Source organism: Sinohyriopsis cumingii, chromosome 3, assembly GCF_028554795.1.
Source record: "Sinohyriopsis cumingii isolate HCF-2022 chromosome 3, ASM2855479v2, whole genome shotgun sequence".
NCBI lineage: Eukaryota > Metazoa > Mollusca > Bivalvia > Unionida > Unionidae > Sinohyriopsis > Sinohyriopsis cumingii.
In genome coordinates, this window is record NC_142963.1 from 131,105,451 (window position 1) to 131,125,530 (window position 20,080).

The window sequence follows — 20,080 nt, forward strand, 5'->3', positions numbered from 1 at the left end:
ACTGAGATTCATTTATCTTCTCAGAATATCTGTGCCTTCATGTTGCTATGGTTCACAACTGTCATCTTTAATTTGATAACGTATATTTATTCAGACAACTGGAAACGTATATCTATTTAACTGTTTTGAAATGGACTTTATGTGATAAAGGTATGCTAGAAATTCAGACTGCGGAGAATTTTGAGCAATGATTGGTGAACGTTTTCGTGTAATGTCCTGCGTGAATCCCCGTATATATTCTGACCAGCCTTATGCCTGACGTTTGAAATTGTGTATATTTATCCTCTTTCTTATGAGGAGTAATTACACACTTCGACTGCTAATGTATACCCATTCTTACCAATCTATTTAAAACAAATTTAACATTTATAGAAAATCGGTTGACTGCTATCAAACGATTCATCTGAACATGCTTTCAAAAGAACTATACAATACGAAAACCTAACTTGAGAAGAAGCGTCAATAATCGAGATTAGATCTTTAAAAGAAATCTCAACAAAATATGGGACAACATTAGGAGGATCCACAGTAAATACTCATTCAAGTACAGGAAAATGTCTATAAAGACTCTGTTGGGATTGAAATTACAGTAAAGCATGCATATATATATATATATATATATATATATATATATATATATATATATATATATATATATATATATATATATAAGATGTAACTAGATGGATTTACACCAAGGTTTCAGACAGATTATGGAACTGGTTGCAATACGTAACAGTTTCATCTAGTAATTCAAAACGCCATAACCATAACAGAACATATTTTACATACGAGTATTTCTATCATGTTCTTCCAAGGAATCAGGCGAAAACTTGTCCTTCATTAGTATCACCATATAGTTTATGATCTCTACTTAAAATATAAACTATATCGAAAAGTTTAAGTATAGTTCAACTGTGCAAGCTAATCATTAAATAACATGGTTCGATTTTTTGCTTCAAACTGACGGCAGGTTAATCTATTTTTCCACTGCCTTGTACAAAGCGGTCTTACATTTAAAGGAAGTGGTAGATAATGACGTATGATGTCGTTGTTGTTGTTGTTGTAGGGTTTAACGCCATTTTTCAGCACAAGATAGGCTATACATGGCGGCCAGTATTAATGGTGGAGGAAGAACCCGGGAAAACCCCGGAACATTGGCCGAATCCGAGACTCGAACCTACGCAAACAGAGGTGAGATGGCAGTGATCCGTAACGGAAAGCGCTTTACACCACTTGACCACTCGGGGCCCCCCGTATGATGTCACTGAAGACATAACTATACAAAAGTTTCATTCTACCGTAATTAATAATAATCAACCAAATTTTCTCTATACCATATGCCCAGACTTGGCATCAAATTGACAATAAGACGTACAAATGTGTATCGATATTTTTGACAATATTAAAAATGGTAATGATTCTTGATTTCTGCAACTGTATGGATTTCCTGAATGTTACAAGACATTCAGCTTTGATTAAATTTTTTCCTGGCACCTGAATATATTTTTTATAAAATCTCAGCGTATTTTGAAGGAGACGAATGCAATGATGAAAGTCATACATGAGCAAATCCAAGAATACATGCATGTACACTAAACCACACGTGTCTATGGTGAACAATAATGAATATGGACCTAAACGTATGTTGCCTGTACTATTACTGGCCGTCTTACTCCATGTCTATCGAAACTAGAAGGCACTAATGTCGAGTCACTATCACCACTGTCTGATTTCCCATTTTCTAACAACCTCATACCATTTAGCCGTATGTCAATATCAGAAGGCTCGGCAAAAAGTGAAATACTACGGTCTCCCTCGCTAGAACACTGAAAAGTTGATGACCTTGCTTGCCAACCATTGCTACATAGATTCCTGAGTTGAAAAGCAGACGGTTCTGAATTAGATTCAAGTAAAGGGTAAAGATGTCCCCATGGCTTCTCATATGTAGCTTCTTGCTGCATTAAAGATATGGTGTCTATACTACAGTAACCATCAGAATCGTCTCCCTTAGAATGTGACTGAAAAGAGTCTTGTGCAGAAACATCATCCCCTTCAGGTGAGAAGTTAGCCTCAAGGATACTTTCTATGGAAACAGAAGCATATCCTGACCCTGCAGATACGGGGGATATATGGGGATATTCCCTCATAGCAAAGCTCTGATGTTTTGGGTAGTTGGAATTTTCATCTGGTACCGATATTATATTTTCGCCGTCTTTCGGTAACTCTCTCGGATACCGTCTTTCCGGAAGAGCGGGAGGTTCTTTGGGGATAAACGTTCCCGGTAGATCAGGAACAGTGGTAAATCGTCTGATTCTGTTCGCGCTAGAAGCTTCCCTTATTCTTTTCATTTCCTCGTACAGGTACTCGTCTCCAGGTATTGTTTCATACACGTGCTCATCCTCCTTGCCACCATGTCTTACTTTATTCATCGCACCCCTCAACACAATACCGGTTACTACAGTGCCCTGCTGAAAATTGTGACTCATTTCATTCTCTTTCATAAAAGTTATTTTCCAATCCGTCTGTTCATGTGGTGCCTGTACCAGTGATAGAATACTATTTGAATCTCCATCAATGTTTTGGTTACAATCAGACAGAACAAGTTCGGGGCTATCACATAAAAGAGTCCTTAATTGCCTCTCAAAATTGCTTCCATTATCGAACTGTGTGGAGGGTTTTACTTCATTATTTTCTCCATAAGAATTTTTGTTTTGACGCTGTCGACGCACCACCGTTTCACTCTCGAGGGTGCGCCGTACACAACGCGTACAAAAAGCAGATGCCGCTGGTTTCAAACCGTTGTCAGTATTACTTTTGTTGGCTGATGAATAACCATGCCGTCTATTAGACCCAACTGAAAACGCACTGGGATTTAGCATATCGTGGAGAGTATTGTCCTCTGAAGGACTGGCGCTGCTCCTATTTAGTGTTATGGCAGACTCTTTTGAATGTTGGACACACCTTCCTTTCTTACTTTTTTTCCTTGAATCCAACTGTCCTTTTTCAGTCTGTAAATCGTGAATTATTTCATACATGGATCGCGTAACTTTTGTTAATTTGTAATTGTGACGCTGCGTAAATGAAAATTCCCGTGAATCTCTTTCCAATCGGCCAGATCTAATTTTTGATTTATCTAAAGACATGAAACATTTGGGTCCTCTCAATAGTGTGGCAGTTTTAGAAGCAGTATGCGCATTGTCATCCTGCTTTTCATTTTGCATGACTGCGTTCACAGGACTCAGATTTTCCGACTTCAGATAAGAGTCAGACAGAGAGAAATAGTCTATGGGCATCTGATCTCGGTGACACGGTTTAGGTTGTTCACCTTTTCTTAATGTAAGATGGCCAGTTTTATTTTCTTTTGACTGTATATAATCACTCTCATACCCGCTTGAAATTGTCATAGGTGACGTTTCATTTGACACTGAATCTTTTACAAATCCTAGTAACTCCTCAAAGGGAGTCCTGGATTTAAGGGTGTCTTGCACAGATGCCCAGTTGGTATTGCCCTCTGGCGAATTTTCTTGAGCACTCTCTGAAGGTTTGCTGGCTTTTATAGCAGCATATGGCAAATAGAATCCTCTTCTTTTAGTAAAATCGTTATCTGGGGATTTCAATGAGTTCTGCGAAATGGCATGAGAATGATCTTCATCGACTGCAGTAAGCCCCTGTTCGCGTCTTCTGGCTGAAAAAATTCTGTTAGTAATTTCACTAGGAATGCGTGAATGGTCAAACACGGACACTCTCAAGCGAGCTTGTCTCGAAGAATTGAAATGTATCGCGTCGCCCGTGTCCTGCTTGGAACAAACACTGCTTGTTTCAGATTCCTTCTGTTGACAAATAACATTATTCAATTTAGTCGTGCATAGTTGTTCTGATTGTGGGTTATTCTCTCCTAATGTATAATCACGTGATTTACCTTTGATAGTATTGACACTCTGTATACATGCAGGTTTGATATCAGTCCCCATCGCCCTATTCACCCGGTCACGTTTCGCGGGCCCGCAAAGTGCTAATTTATTTAGACCGTTCCTGACATCGTTCGACTGGTATCTTCCTTGTAAATCCGGGTTGTGCATTTGAAGGAATTTAACTGCTTGAGTTCTAAATACAATGTCGCCTCGCCTCTGTGTATTCTGTCTCTGATCTTTGTTGTTATTATGGGTTCCAGATAGATCGTTCTGATCCAACTGATGGCGGAAGATAAAGACTGGATGTCGTCTTTCATAAAAAGCACCTCGATCTCTATCGACTTCTGAATAGGACAATGATCCAATTACCTGTTTCTTCTCACAAACCGGTCCCTCTTTTTGGATGCAATTGTTTTGATGAGCACAATCACTAATATTAGCTTGCACTACATTGTGTTTTGATTGAGATTGCTTTTCATTTGTCTCCAATACAGAGTCAAAGTTAAGGCGATTAATTACATTTGCATTGATTAAGGGTTGATATGCATCACTCGAGTGGGAGTCTTCTCCATGCGAATCGCTCTTTCTGTGCACTACCATGAAAGCAGATGACTCCGCACGAAAATTCAAATGACCGATTCGCCTGGGTCCTGTCTGAATTAGATCCTTCGGGATTGACGGCCTGTTCGAAATGCAAGTTCCTTTACAATAGCTGTGCGTGTTATGTTTTTTTAGACATGGACACGAAAATACAGAGAATGAATTGGCTGGTGGTGTTGAGTTGTTTGCCAGTGACCCGGAAAAGTATGTATCTATATCAACTGTGGAAGAAATGAGTGCAGTTGAGCGGTCAGGGTGCCTGATGCAGATAAAGTCCTCAAACGTCACATACAGCAGCCACATCTGTCTCGTCAGCTGCAAACTCTGGGACCGGAGGTCCAGCTGGAATAGAAAATAAGTATATAACTCTAGCCCTACTAGTCTACAATGGTGACGATCAGAACGCTGGGAAACCACAATGATACCGGTAAATTACACATTACATAAACAATAAAAGGTCTGATTTCAAGCTAACCAATTTTTTTTTTAAAGCATTTCTTTTGTTTGACCAGATAGGCGAGTAAATACGATGAAGTTGGGTGGTTATATAGCTGAAATAGATGTATGAATGAATGGACTGGTGGATGGATGGAAGGATGGATGAATTGATAAATAAATGCATGGATTTTGTGTTAACATAAATGGATGATGTCTTTAGTTGTCGTTTGTTCGATCGTTCGTTTCTTTGTTTGCAAACGTGTGCTCGAAAATGTCTCAAGAATTTTCTCGATATTTTGTGACAGTAGCAAAATACAAGCAGAAAACAGTTCCCATTTGATCGATAAGACATTAGTCTGCGGCATTCATTACGCTAAAATCTTTCCGTTTAAATACCCAGCCATCTTGTATCGTCCTCAACCAGGGTTTTTATAATGAACTTGACAAGTGCAACGGAACATATTCAATATTGACCTAATTTGCGAAGCATCGTAATAACAATATTTATCAATAACAGTACATGTTTGTTTTAATTTAGTTCATGTACAGTTTGAGAAACAATATAAAAACTTTAATGCGAATGGGGGATTTTTATCTTGCGCACAGGTGGATAATGTGTTTATTTACTGTATTATAAACGCACTTCTCACATAAATATATCCCTTCACAACGTCCTTGTCACAAAAAGTTCAACTGTTCTAAGACCTAAAACAATCCTTTCACAACGTCCTTGTAAAATATTTCCTAACATGTGTCTTACTTTTAAATACTATAGGTTCGTATAGGTAAAACATTTGATTATTCAAACTTGAGTGTTCAAGCTGAGTCAGGCGAGGCAAGATGTAGCGTCATCCACAAAAGAAGCTGACTGGTTCATATCTAATGAAAAACGTCACTTAGGTGCAACAATGGAACCTTTTCGGGATGCATATCAGTGGAAACCTAATCCGATTATTGGCACTTACTGGCACATATAGAGTCACTTAAAATCTACTGACCCGTAAAATGAGAAAACAAATCTAATCGGAGTCTGTATAGTGTTTCTTTTCACATGCCACTAATAAAACAGCAAAACCCACCATACATAAAGAGGCCTCAACTTTTGAACACCGGGGACACTGTGTTCTTTCTGTGAATCACTTCCAGTTTAAATGAAATTTAGGTACAATAACAACAACAAAAAGGGAAAAATATAACTGCATAAATTATTTCGATAACTTTGTAACAACATAACTTCTTTGTCTATGTGACAATAAAATCGTCATTTTGCAAGAGTATGTGTTGGCAAAATATTGTATTGACTCGTTCAAATTGAAATCTTGAAATTATGATATTTTTGCATAAAATTATTGATATGTTTAAAGTCATAAAGTATATTTTTCACTCTGTATAGAGACTTTCCGATGTGTAAAGACATACAGTACATTTTTCACTCTATATAGACTTTTAATGAGCTATGCAAAGCATAGTTTATACCCCATCGTGTAAGATGAAATGAAACTGTCTAAAAACAATTAGGAAAACTAGTAATTAGTAAAAATACAATAAAACTTACGTAATTTAAACTGCCTGACGTTTTTAAATTATAGCGCTTGTTTGTGACGAAATTTAAAAACGGTAGCAAATGTGCTGTCTTTAATTTTATGTTTCCCCGGAGAAATAAATCATTTTGGATTCTCAACAAGTAATGTCCGAAATTCTAGTTTAAAAATAAATAAAACGGTTTTTGATGCATGTAGGTTTACAATAATAAGACCTTCATACATTTCTGATTTTCCCAAATCGCATACTTCCATCAACACGAAACAGAACTCACTGCCATGCATTCGTTCTTGTCCTTAATAGCCAAGTATGACTGGCAGATATAATTATTCAAGTCACTGTAAAAAGCAACGGTCCTGAAATCCTGGAAAGAATATTGACGATCATGAGGTCGATGTATATATTTATTTCAGATACATTAAGATATGGTGACACATTTTCTGCTCGTGCAGAAAACAGCTTGTCACTAATTATTTCACGGCAAAGGAGTTAATGGAGAAGGTTATGAAGGTAAACATACATCTTGGAAAAACATAAATAAATAGAACAATGCTGTATCCTTCTGACAGTTTTACTATATATCTTAGTGTAGAACGGCAATCATCATTAAGACCAGTGTTCGTGTGGTAGTCCTGTACACAAAGCGCTGATTATTCAGCCATGGTTGGATAGCTTGGAATATTCATCTTGAACCTGATTATGCTCATGGTGACATAGCGGACAGTTACAGTTGAAATTTCACTATTGCATGTCTAGAAATCCAATTTCACATGCTGAATCAGATTGTTGTTGTTGAAAACTGCAGTTCATATTTTCAGTTTTAAAATTTTATATGTTGCAAATTCTTGGGTCTTCTATAAGCAAGAATTTATTTTTTTTAAATTATCCTACGCGTATAATTGATTCTGTGCTGAGCAAAGTCCGCAATCTTACTCAACATGAGGCTTTAAATACAGCAAAATGTACAATAGACAAAAATATAATTCCATTCGCAATACAATATAATCCTTCCAGTTTCACATCTTGGATCAAGTTATTTGCATTCTGAAGTTCATTTCATATGCACCGTTTTTACATTACATGTGTTGAATTAACAACGGTGATGGAAAATGTCATTTCCTATGTCGAGCTTTTACAATTTAAGTTATACAGTATTATAAAATACATGTAATGTAATCAAAATCATACAGAAAAAACATGGTACAGGAGTAAATATAGGAGGAAAAATAAAACAATGTATTCCACATTTGTTGGTATTTCACGACATAGGAAATGTAGCTTTATACCACTGCCGTGTAGTTCTAGATAGATATATGAAAGGGATTTTTCAACACAGACAATTTGAGTGAGCATGTGAAGTTTGAATTTTCGTCACAAAACATTGAAATTTCTACCACTACTGTGTTTAATCGAAAAGCTAAAGTCTAAAAACTCGACATAGGAAATATAATTTTCAAACACCTTTGTGTAATTCAACAGACAGCATTTCAAAACTAGACATATGAAATGGACTTCTAAAGCAAACAATTTGATAATTTGATTGAACGTATGAAACTGGAATTTTCTATTTCGACCCCCCCCCACCACCACCACCACCACCACTGTAATTCAACAGATAAAATTTAGACCTCAGTATACAAGATGGAACCTACCACTAACTAGTGTATGTAATTTAACAGATAAATTGGCAACCATACATATAAAATGAACTTTCAACACCAACAATTTGACTCACCAAGTGAAATCGAAATTCTCGACATATGACAGAAATTTCGCACAGAAATAATTGTATTAGCATTTGTCCGCTATTGCGACACATACCAGGTTCTACTGTTTGTGTGAAGTATTCTACTGTTTGTTTGAGCACCTTTGAGACTGCTCGCTTCTGTGGTAAAGAAAACTCGGCAATTCTTCTTTTCAAATGCTGATGTTATTGTGCATAATAGTTTGCCCAAACCGGAAATTACCTGCCTGAGGGCGTGTATGTAATATCATTCCAAAGCAGGATAGTCTGGTTTCATTCATAGTGTGAAAAACGGGTCATTTTTAGTAGTATAATATAATTCAGTCTTGAGTTTGTCTTAGATGCTGTTAACGAATATTAAAGCATATGCAAGAACTCGCCTACTCTCGCTCTGCGCAGATACTCTTTCTGCATGTGTATTATTGGGGATATAAAAAATATCCAACCCTGTGCAAAGCGCGACTAAGGTGCTATTCATTACATTTTCGTTTATCAAATAGTGCAATGTCTTTTCAGCACATGACAAATCTGTGTGAGACATATATGTGTGCAGGGACAACAAAATGGTATTTCTTTTCATTAATAAAAAGAAACAAAAGAAAACCGTTGATATATAATTGTTGATGACAAACACATATACATGACCGTAATTAGTACCTATCCTGACCATATGCAGTTTTGTACAATATTTTCGTTTTCTTTGGGTATATATGGTATGCATAACAATTCTTGTGTGTAGTACATGTATAGTTGTTGTTGTAGGGTTTAACGCCTTTTTTCAGCACAAGATAGGCTATACATGGTGGCCAGTATCAATGGTGGAGGAAGAACCCGGGAAAACACCGTAAAGAACCACCGACACACGAGAAGCTTCTGGCAAGCTTTCTCACGTATCCACACTGGCCGAGCCCGAGACTCGAACCCACGCAGACAGAGGTGAGACGGCCATGATCCGTAACGGTGAGCGCTTTATCACATGTATAGAACATGTATAGCACATGTATAGAACATGTATAGCACATATATAGTACATGTATAGTACACATGTATAAATTTAAGCATTTTCGGAATCTATAATATTATAATATACTAGTAACACAAAATCTCACCTTTTCAGAGCACTATTTATTTACCTGGCTTAAAACAAGTTAACTTTGCATTTGGAAATTTATTTCTCAAACTTTAAACTGATGAACAAAATTTCCACAATTTAAATTGGGCCTTTATAATAAAAAAAAACGTCAAATAGTCTCTAACGGCATACACTATTTGCTATGCTTGACATGAAGTTACAAACTTTGGATGATCTTGTGCCCAGAATAACAGGTTTACATACAAGTTTTTCAGTAATACCTGGAACATAAGTGGGTGATCAAAAAGATACATTAGTGTTTTGTTCTTTCTTTCTCACTAAACGTGTGTGAGCTAGGGGAGCTGTCAAGTTCTATACAAATAAGTCAAAACTAGATCTTATCTTTCACCACCTGCATACGCTTAATTAACCGTAGAACAAAATAGAAATCACCTTCACTCCTCAGCGTGGTGAAATGAAAGCCTGACTTAAAATATAATACTAATCTTTCTCTCTCATCTTTGTGAATGTGACTGCTGCACACAGAGAGAGAGAGAGAGAGAGAGAGAGAATGAACACGGTTATTAAAAAGTCCAGAGGCGGCCTGAAACCGCTCACCTGCTATTATCTACTTAAATAGCCAATTGCAAGCGCTGTGGCAAAGAAATATGGGGTAGTATTAGTATGCGTTTTGTCAAAATATCTTCAAATTCTATGCATTTGTTGTGATAATCTTTATTTTCATTATATTCAGCATTATATGATTGCATATCAGCACCATTTATGTAAAATTCATGCTTTAGTTTAAATAATTTTTTTTAAAACAGTAAGAATTTGTAGCAAAATATATAATTAGTTAGGCATAACAGTGATCCAAAGAGCTAAACATTTTGGTGAAATTAGACTAAGACAACAAACTTGGAAAACAAATAAAAATTGATTTCTGCAATCCTCAAAAGATCGCTCTCCCCGTTTCCATCACAGTAACGTCAATAAAAGTTTATCATTATTAAAACTTACTCATTTATGTTGTGCATAATGGTGTTGCGGAGCCGAAAATGACCTGCATAAAGACGTACACGTAGTATCGGTCCCAAGGAGACAAACAATTCGGTTTGCTCACACCATGATAACCTAATGATACCTGCATTCCTCAAAATGGTCACTCATATCATTTTCATAAAAGTAGCATCAACAAATGTTTACCATTATTAAATCTTTCTAATCTTTTAATACGTTCACCTCTTAATGTAAATATATTCTTACATTATAAATATGTATGGAGTCGAGCAAGAGGCAAATGTTACAAAAGTAATTATTAATTATAATTATCAAGGTTGCCTAAAATGATTTATGTAAATAAAGTTGTGCGTTCTACTCAGCTAATATGGATCAGAAGATTTTTACCTCTGAACACAAAATGGCAACAGATTTCAGTTACCTTTTTATCAAATATAAAATAATTTTCTTTCCTGGGGATACATTTTCTGTCAAAAATTAATGAATCTCCGAAATGTTTCTCAACATACATAAAATTGCTAAATGTTTACTTTAGAAAGCAAAGAAAAAGTCTTTCAAAAGTATGTATGTGTGTGTGTGTGTGTGTGGTACACTTATTTTTACAAGAGAAAACATTTAGTATTTTGCAAACTTCACGAAAGGCGTAACAAGTCAGACTAGAGTCTTACTTCATCAAAACAATTCTTGTTATGACCTATGGGTAACGCTGCCTGCGGCCATCATAACTATACATAATGCTTCAACGACATCCGACTATTTGCTCTCTCTCTCTCTCTCTCTCTCTCTCTGAAGTTCTCATTTGACAGAAGATTCAAACTAAGTCAAAATACCTACTAAATATCACATCTTGAACTGTTTTCACTGATGAATAGACGTGTTTGAGTGGACCACTGACGCTCACGTTCATTGTTATTGACTCTCTCCTTGTAATATTTTGACACCTAATTATCCTAAGACCAGAGTAATATTTTGACACCTAATTTAGCTGAGACCATTTGTAATATGAAATGTGTAAAAACACGACGTAAATCAAATTAACGCCCATATTACATCACATAAGTGCATTTATTTTTCCTTAAATATGTAACTGCATGTACATAAATACAACGCACATTGAAAGAAAACAACAACTATCACCGTGGTCTACGGGTTCGTCTTTACAGATCACCAACAGCTTACCTCATACAGCGTGGGATCTGAGTCTCAGACTCGATCAACGTGTGTATTTGAGAAAGCTTGCCGGTATCTTCTTGTGGGTCGGTAGTTCTTCCCGGGGGCATTCCCCGTGTTCTAACTCCAACAATGATACTGGCCGCCTTGTATATCGTGTGCTGAAAATGGCGTCAAATCCATAACAACCAGCCAACCACATATAATGTCGCATAATTAGCTGACAGATCAGGGACTGTATAGCTTGATTCAGACAATAAAACAATGCGTTATTTAACGACAGATCTAAAATAGAACAATGCGTTGTTTCACGACAGATCTAAAATAGAACAATGCATTATTTAACGACAGATCAAGAATAGAACAATGTGTTATTTAACGACATATCTAAATTATAACAATCCGTTGTTTAACGACAGATCTAAGGCTACACTGCTTCTAGTTGGCAGCAGGCTGTACAGATGAAAATACAGTATACATATATAGTTCAGTGCCAATACCACCCCCACCCCCGAGAAATAAATAATATATTGAAGATTTTGACCCCTGTCATCTGTGCTTGAGGGAGGAGGAGTGTACTTAAGACAGAGGAAACCATATAAATCGGCAATACACACTGACACCAGTCCTTAAGGGTTACTGGTTACACGAACTGGTTTATCGGGTGGATGTGGTACAGTCAAATATCACGTATAGTACGAACTGAGTTTAAAGTTCGATAACATTAGCTTACCCGGTCCCTTGACTGAAGTCATATTTAACGCATACATATAACCCGATGATTGTCAAACTTTCCATATTGAAAGTAAAGTTATGGTCGGTACTGTCAATAGCAAAGAGAACTGCAAAAGCAAAACGTTCCCGAAATACATACTGTAAAATGACTTGTATGCTTGTTTACATTTTACTTTTGTTCACCACATCTTTCATGGGATGTACTTCTGTAAGTATTAATCCAGCAAAGTTTATATCTTCGTGTATTATCAGTCTTTCGTTCTTAATACTCGTCTAAAGATAATGCCGGTAACTACTTATCTTAAATAAACCTTTTATTCATGCATAAATAGGATGTATATTGAATTTGATTGCAAGTATGAGAACTATTCTAGTTAAGGTATGCGTTTCCGCTTGTGTGTGTGAATGCACTTACCGCAAAACAAGAGTGTGAATTCTATTACCAGAAAGGTAACTTTAAACAAAGTTACAAACTGATCAGTAAGATATACAAGCAGTTGCATACAAGATGGCATTTCGTACAGTTCTGGTGGATGTCACGATCGTTGTTAAACGAAGTATAGCGCAACATGAACCGCTCCGGTGGCCTAGTGGTTAGAGCGTCCGCCTCGGATGCGGGAGGTCGTGGGTTCAATCCCCGGCCGAGTCATACCAAAGACTTACATAAATGGCACTAACAGCTGCCTCGCTTGGCGCTCAGCATTAAGAGGTTAGTGTTAGGACTGGTCGGCCTGGTGTCAGGATAATGTGACTGGGTGGGACATCATGCTACATGTCTGCGGCATGATGCCCCACTGCTAGACATCACTAGAAACTACCACATTGCAGACATCGTATCGATATGACTGAAAAATTGTTAAAGTTACGTTAAAAATCCAAATCACATCACAAAACATAGCGCAACATGTGTATGGATGGTGAATATGATGTCTATTCATATATATATTCATGTGCATTGGATGGTACGGTGTTTCGAATAGGTACAATTATGTATGTACATGTTAGTTGTGATTTAGTGACATTTTATGTATTTGTGACAACTAGTTCTTTATGTTTCTTTTTGTTTGACATTTGAACACTGGACTGGATAAATTAGATTAAATCGTGGTACATTGTAGTCATTTACAGAGACATTTAGAAACCAGGGTATAATGAGAGTTTAATGTGGCTGTTTTAGATACACAGATGGAAAATGTATGATCAACGTCTTAGATTTCGTACATTTTGCATTGAATACATTATTAGGATATCAAGAAAGTGGTTTAAGCTCAAATTTATTACCTAATGAAGTATAGAAATTTGATTACCAATTGTAGTACAATAAATAGTTCAGCGTGTACAGAAAGACGTGAGCAGAGAATATGAATATTCCAGATTCTTGATTTTGGGGAACATCATAATGTTTTTGACAAAAATTATGTCATTATTAGTATTAGTATTATTACCAAAGTACACGGAGAATCGTGTTATTGTCTTCATCATAAAATGCAGCTTATGGCCAATACGGGCCTTCGTACCTCTTTTAGGAACTACTTTCGAGGTCGTTCGGGAATGACTATAATCCATTTTATTAATAAACAGTATGTGCAGAAAAAGAGTTCGTGTTCAATTTCTCCAAGTGTTATTCAAAATCCACTTCTTTCCACTAAATGAATTATTCATTAGTGTCAGTGTAATTTCAGTTTCACCGCATACAAACTCCATTTTGCTATACACTCCATTAAAGTCAGTGGACAAAAAGGTGTATAATTTGTTATGACAAGTTATTATTTCACACATTCACTGCTAAATGGTGAATGATACTAAACTGAAAGAAATCTGACATCACGTTGCCCCTTTGCTGCCTGCAAATCTTAATCTAACCCTGCTTCAAGTGTTTTTGTCATAATCGTGGCCGTCCTACTCTTAAATTAGCATCCCTCCCCCAATAGTTTATTTGGCAGTTTCCATGTGTGTATTGTCGGCGTTTTAATCGGGTTCATGCTTCTCAAAATGTAGCTTAACCGTTAGTCAGCTGTGCCAACATTGGTTCCTCTGGCCCGTACCTGTTCAGAATACAATCTGTCAAATACAAACAATGGCTGAAGGAACTGCAGCCAAAATGTGGTCGCGGTAGGTTTTGTACACAACGACCAAGTCAACAACCGTTACCAGATTGACTTAATAATTAAAATAGTATGGGCATATTCATGTGTACTGCTCTCATGTCTTCTTTTACATAATAGTTATGAAGGATACATTCGTATGAAAAGCCTTTAAGACTGATACTCCTATCTCGAATACTAGTATAGATAGGTGTGGGTGTGTATGTATATGTAGTGCTACGTTGTTGTTTGGGTTTTAACGCAATTTTCAACCATGATAGCCTATACTAGGTGACCAGTATAACTAACTGGTGGAGGAAGAACCCGGGACAAACACCGACCCATAGGAAGCTACTGGAAAATTTTTTCACATACCCACATTGACTGAGCCTGTGTAGTTTAGACATCCCAAAATAGGAATTTCAAACATAAACAACGACAACAAAGGCATAACTACCTTAAAATTCAGTGTCTGATTTCTTTTATATAAACACAACTCTTTGAAAAAGACTTCGGCATTCTCGGTTTCAACATTATCACATGACACACCCCAGGTCAAAAAGGACGCTACTAGTAGTTGTCACTTATAACAACCAGGAGTGCGCATCGGGGCTACTTTACAATTATACATCCTGAGCTGTTTGGTTGAATGGTTGGTGTTCAGCGCACATTGACACATGAAAGATGTCTCAGTATTATACAAAACTGTTTTGTCTCGAGTCCAGCACGTTAACCGCTAAGCCCATGCAGAATGAGTTGTGCTAACAATACGAAAAGATTCCAGCAAAAGGGATACACACTCACCCTTGAGAGTTATACGTTAGCAACAGCCTGCAAGAGTAGTTTGATGTCATTTCTACTTATCACCCTATAATTCGCCCGTCCAAAAATCAACATGTTTGAGCACAAGCTCGAACCTAACAACTGGAAAAGTAACACCGAAACATTACAAAAAGGGCTAGAACCAGTCGAGTGCTAGACCAAAACGTTTTTCTCTCTTTTATATTAATCTGGTATGTCGGGTTAGGAATTAAGGCAGTCTCTATGGTGGAAGGTCCTATTTGTCGAAAATATGAATCATCTGGCCGGTCAGTACTAATTAATACAATTATTTCTACTGACCTTTGCACACTGACCCCAAGATTAATATGTTTTCTATTGATGAATTACATTAAATCATTTAGAACACCCTGTTTAGTATCAGTCACTGTCGTAACAGAGCGCCTGTGTATTCAACGTTATAAAGTACATTTATGCTAGAAACAAAATGCCAGCACTGCCTGGTGAATATTTTTGAAAGAATTTTACTTCTTACACACCAGCAGAACCTCGCTCCACGGTGGTATGTTGACATTTGTCCAAAACAGAGACTCTGTCAAAATTTCTTCCTTGAGCTAGACTGCGTTCATACCCTACCTAATCTCGAGCTGGAAGCTGCTCAACTGAGCGTATTCCGCATTTCCACTCTACCCGTTCATGACATACGGTCTTTTTATTGGGGGGGGGGGGTATTTGTTTTGTTACTGTTTTTTGTGCATTAAACAGACATCGACAATGAAATGACTGTAAAATAGTTTGATTTGCACATTGCTTGAACAGTGAGAAATTTCTAAAGTTGGTATGGGAAGCTAGGCACGGACCCCATTTTGTGGATTTTAATCCAAGTTTTGTTGTTTTGAAGGGATCGTCATCTTGGTAGGTGCTTCTGACACTTGACAGCTCCCGTTAAACAAAAGGTGTGACCATTTAACATTCACAGGGACTGATGATATATTAATCTGTCACCCATCGGACTAACCAATAAATAACAAATACTACAGCAGTAATAGAGCTGCCACCCTCGCACTGATTGATTTATCATCATATGTACACTTCTTCGAGACTACGGTGACAGATGGCTTCCTTACGTTATTGACGAAATCCCCTAGGGCAAAAAAGTATAACTCTCTCTCTCTCACTCACTTAGATACACATGTATGTACATCCTCTTTGCATACTACATACTTCACCAATAGGCAAAAGACTGTTACTTTACAAACTTTACACAATAAAAACGTCACTATTACCTTTACCGTCAATAATTCATAACCAAAAACAAATGCAATAATGCATAACAAAAAATGCATCACTAGTAAGTATTTTACTACATATACAAAGGTAACAAACACGTCTACTTTCTACTTGTAACGTTCTTAATTAAGCAAACGGCAATAATCGAAAGAAAGTGAAATAGAAACATAAGGATGGTATGTAAAAACAGCAGTGTTTAGCAACAAAGCCAATATCAGATTCAATCAAATGAAAGTATTTTTTCAATCAGCCCGAGTCTTCATTATCGCGGTTAGCAATCACTGTACAGGAGCAAAGTGAACACAGTCTACAAATCCGTAACTAAGGAACGAGGTTTAATCATGGGATTTGGAGCTTTACACTTTCATTTAAGCTTAACTAATTAGACCCGGGTAAGCAACTGATCACTAAATAATTAATATAATTATTAGCAATTACAATGTGCAGTGCTGATACAAACTGAACAAAACCCTCTAACATGAATAGCAAGTCCAACCTACCATGTCAAATTCCCAACTTGATTTTAAAATACTAAACCATTGTGCGAATGTTAGATCTTTTGTCATCATGTATACATAACTGAATTCAATGGCTAGCAGTTTGGATTTTGTGAACCGATGAGGGACTGTCTAGTTAACCATGGAAAACGTAACTAGGTATCATTACAATTGCTCTGGTAAAATATTTCGTTTGATAAAATTTAAGAAAAATCGCTTGATTCGCCAAGATCTACGGTTACAGGACAAGTTCAGTACAGACAAGCTTTATGGCTACAAGACAAGTTCAGTACAGTCAAGCTTTATGGCTACAAGACAAGTTCAGTACAGTCAAGATCTACGGCTACAAGACAAGTTCAGTACAGTATTTCAAGCATGCTGAACTTTACACAATTGCTTATTTGAACTGAGCTGAGTAACAAAGATCAAGGACGCGAGATCTTACATGTATAATCGCGTACAATTCTGCCACAGCTGTAGACTGCATTGACCAGGTTCGAGTCTCCGATTCAGCCAATGTGAGTATGTGCGAAAGCTTGCCAGTAGCTTCTCGTGGGTCGGTTGTTCTTTCCGAGGTTTTCCCGGATTCTTCCTCCAGCATTAATACTGGTCGCCATGTATAGCCTATCGTGTGCTGAAAAATTGCGTTAAACCCCACAACAACGACCATGATCGGCCGTCGTATAATGCATGGGCAAATCAGCGCCTGGGTTTTCCGTTCTACACATACTCTTAACAAACATAATAAACACATATCTGGCGGCGTCTCAATGCATATATTGTGTATATTTTGAATGGATTTATCTGAGAGTACATACGGTACATTGCTTCAAACTTGGCAAAGAAATGACATCTATTGTATTGATTTAAAAACAAATGTAAACAATGCTCCTTAATTACGACCAAAAATATAAAAGAACCGAAAACAATAACACAAACAGCCTGACTTAATATGGTAATGATGCACTATTTATCAGCATCTATTAATTCAACCCGACGGAAAATACGTCTAAGAATCACGTGCATATAGATGATGTTTTGCTGATTACACATTTCTAGCTGATAGAAGTTTCATAATGAATATTATGAGTACTATGCAATTTGAGGTTATTATATACTTATGAAAAAGTTTCTGTACGTTCCAGATGGAAAAAACAACAACAAAAGACAAATAAAATAAAAGGTTAAACAAATGACAAAATCAAACAAACGCATGCCACATAGATCTTATAAGTATTTGAAATGATTTAGTACAGAAATTGTCATGTATGTATGTATGTATGTATGTATGTATGTATGTATATATGTATGTATGTATGTATGTATGTATGTATGTATGTATGTATGTATGTATGTATGTATGTAAACGAAAAGGAGCGAAACGTTGCAAATACTAACGTAATTGTATATACAAATAATTCTAGATATGAGACAGATGATACAAGATAAATTCTGTGTATAAAACAGATGATACAATATAAATTTTGGGTATGAAGCAGACAGACGATACTACATAAATTTTTGGTAACAGACGATGCACTCTAAATTTGGGTTTTTAGATATGAAACGGACATACGACACATATATAAATTTGGGACATGAAACAGACAGACGATACAAGATAAATTATGTTAGTACACCGTGAAACACGATGTATGTTTGAGAAAAATACTATCCAAACTAATGTATGTATCTACAAACCTTACACACTGGAAGACAATCGTATAGTCGTAAGGTATAATAGTACCCGATGACCCATTAAAATAGCATACCTAAAATCCGTTGTTGTTTGATGATATTTTTCTTTACTCCACTTACCTTTGATCAAATAATCCGGACATCTGTTAAATGTATTTTAATTCCGACTGTTTTAGAATGATATATCCAGTGACAGTTTCAATGAAAAAACATCCATAAAATAGTGAAAAGAATGCTCAGGTACACTCATCTAGTCCGGAACGTTGTGCACTCAAACTGAGAAGACTTGAAGTAGAGCGTTACACTGTTATGTTGTGCCCACGTCTGCTGCGCACACCAGTCAGGTAACTCCTCGGCCGTGACTAATAGGTTAAAAATCACTCAGTGTCATTTTTACGCTTGGCGAATAGACGACAAACTCAAAAACCTCGTCATTCAAACAATGGTGATATATTTGTCCCCTTGACTCCAAATACTGTGTAATTACTGATAATAGGGAGATAATACAAAGGCAAAAGGTAATTGTTTATGCAGCAGTATATACTTCGTTTCGGTTGAATCAACATTGAATTATCCATTTATAGGGGGTAGAGAGAGGCGGTTTTTGTTGTTGTTTTTTCAACAATGTCTCTTTGTTGCTGAACTAATTCTATGTGATGTACTTATATGCGAAAGGATACAAGATAAAAGCACTTGACAAACAAGAAAGAGGTTTGGGGGTAAACTAAATTGTCCCACTGAAAAGAGGGCACACAGCATTGTTCATAATTTGGAACCAAATGTAATCAAGTATAAGAAAATTGTAAAGAAATCAAACCTTACAGTGCAAGGGCTCGAAACTATTGAAATGAAAACTACAAAATGTTTTCAAAGTTTAGTCACTTTTGTCACCTACTGAATCATCACCGTCAGTATTATATATACTGAGTGTATGTATGTATGTATGTATGTATGTATATATATATATATATATATATATATATATATATATATATATATATATATATATATATATATATAGAGAGAGAGAGAGAGAGAGAGAGAGAGAGAGAGAGAGAGTGTATAAATCATATAGCGAATAACAGTCGTTTCATGCATTCTGGAACCAAGAGATGGCTCGTGTCAGGAATTGGTGATGCAACGAACTGACAAAGAAAAGTTAATGTTAACAATCCTGAGCCTCTTAGGCTCTCCTTGTCTTTGAGTCTTCAATCCAGTGGGGGGGGGGGGGTAAAACCCCATTTAAATACTGGGGAGGGGTAGCCTGCTAGGTCATATTGTAATCAGGTTTGTTTTTTCCTTTACGGACAGATAATTATTTTTATTCAACGAATAAAATGAATACAATTTGTTCTTTTATCTATACGTTAGAGTAGGAATATACTCCAGACTAAAATCAAACCACCAAGACTGCCCAACAATTAAATGCTAAATTGACTAGCATCAAACCACCGAGACTGCCCAACAAGTAAATGCTAAATTGACAGTAACCATGT

The 20,080-nt window shown here is 36.6% G+C and overlaps 1 protein-coding gene across 1 annotated transcript; it reads right to left on the reverse strand.

Annotated features, from left to right (window-relative positions):
- Positions 1-1,160: 1,160 nt before the first annotated feature.
- Positions 1,161-18,893, reverse strand: LOC149803855 (uncharacterized). The gene is made up of 2 exons (XM_089953672.1): positions 18,705-18,893; positions 1,161-4,856 (listed from the first exon to the last, which is right to left on the reverse strand). The coding sequence occupies exon 2, from the start codon at positions 4,815-4,817 to the stop codon at positions 1,638-1,640; it is 3,180 nt and encodes a 1,059-aa protein (XP_089809798.1). The 5' UTR covers positions 4,818-4,856; positions 18,705-18,893; the 3' UTR covers positions 1,161-1,637.
- Positions 18,894-20,080: the final 1,187 nt, after the last annotated feature.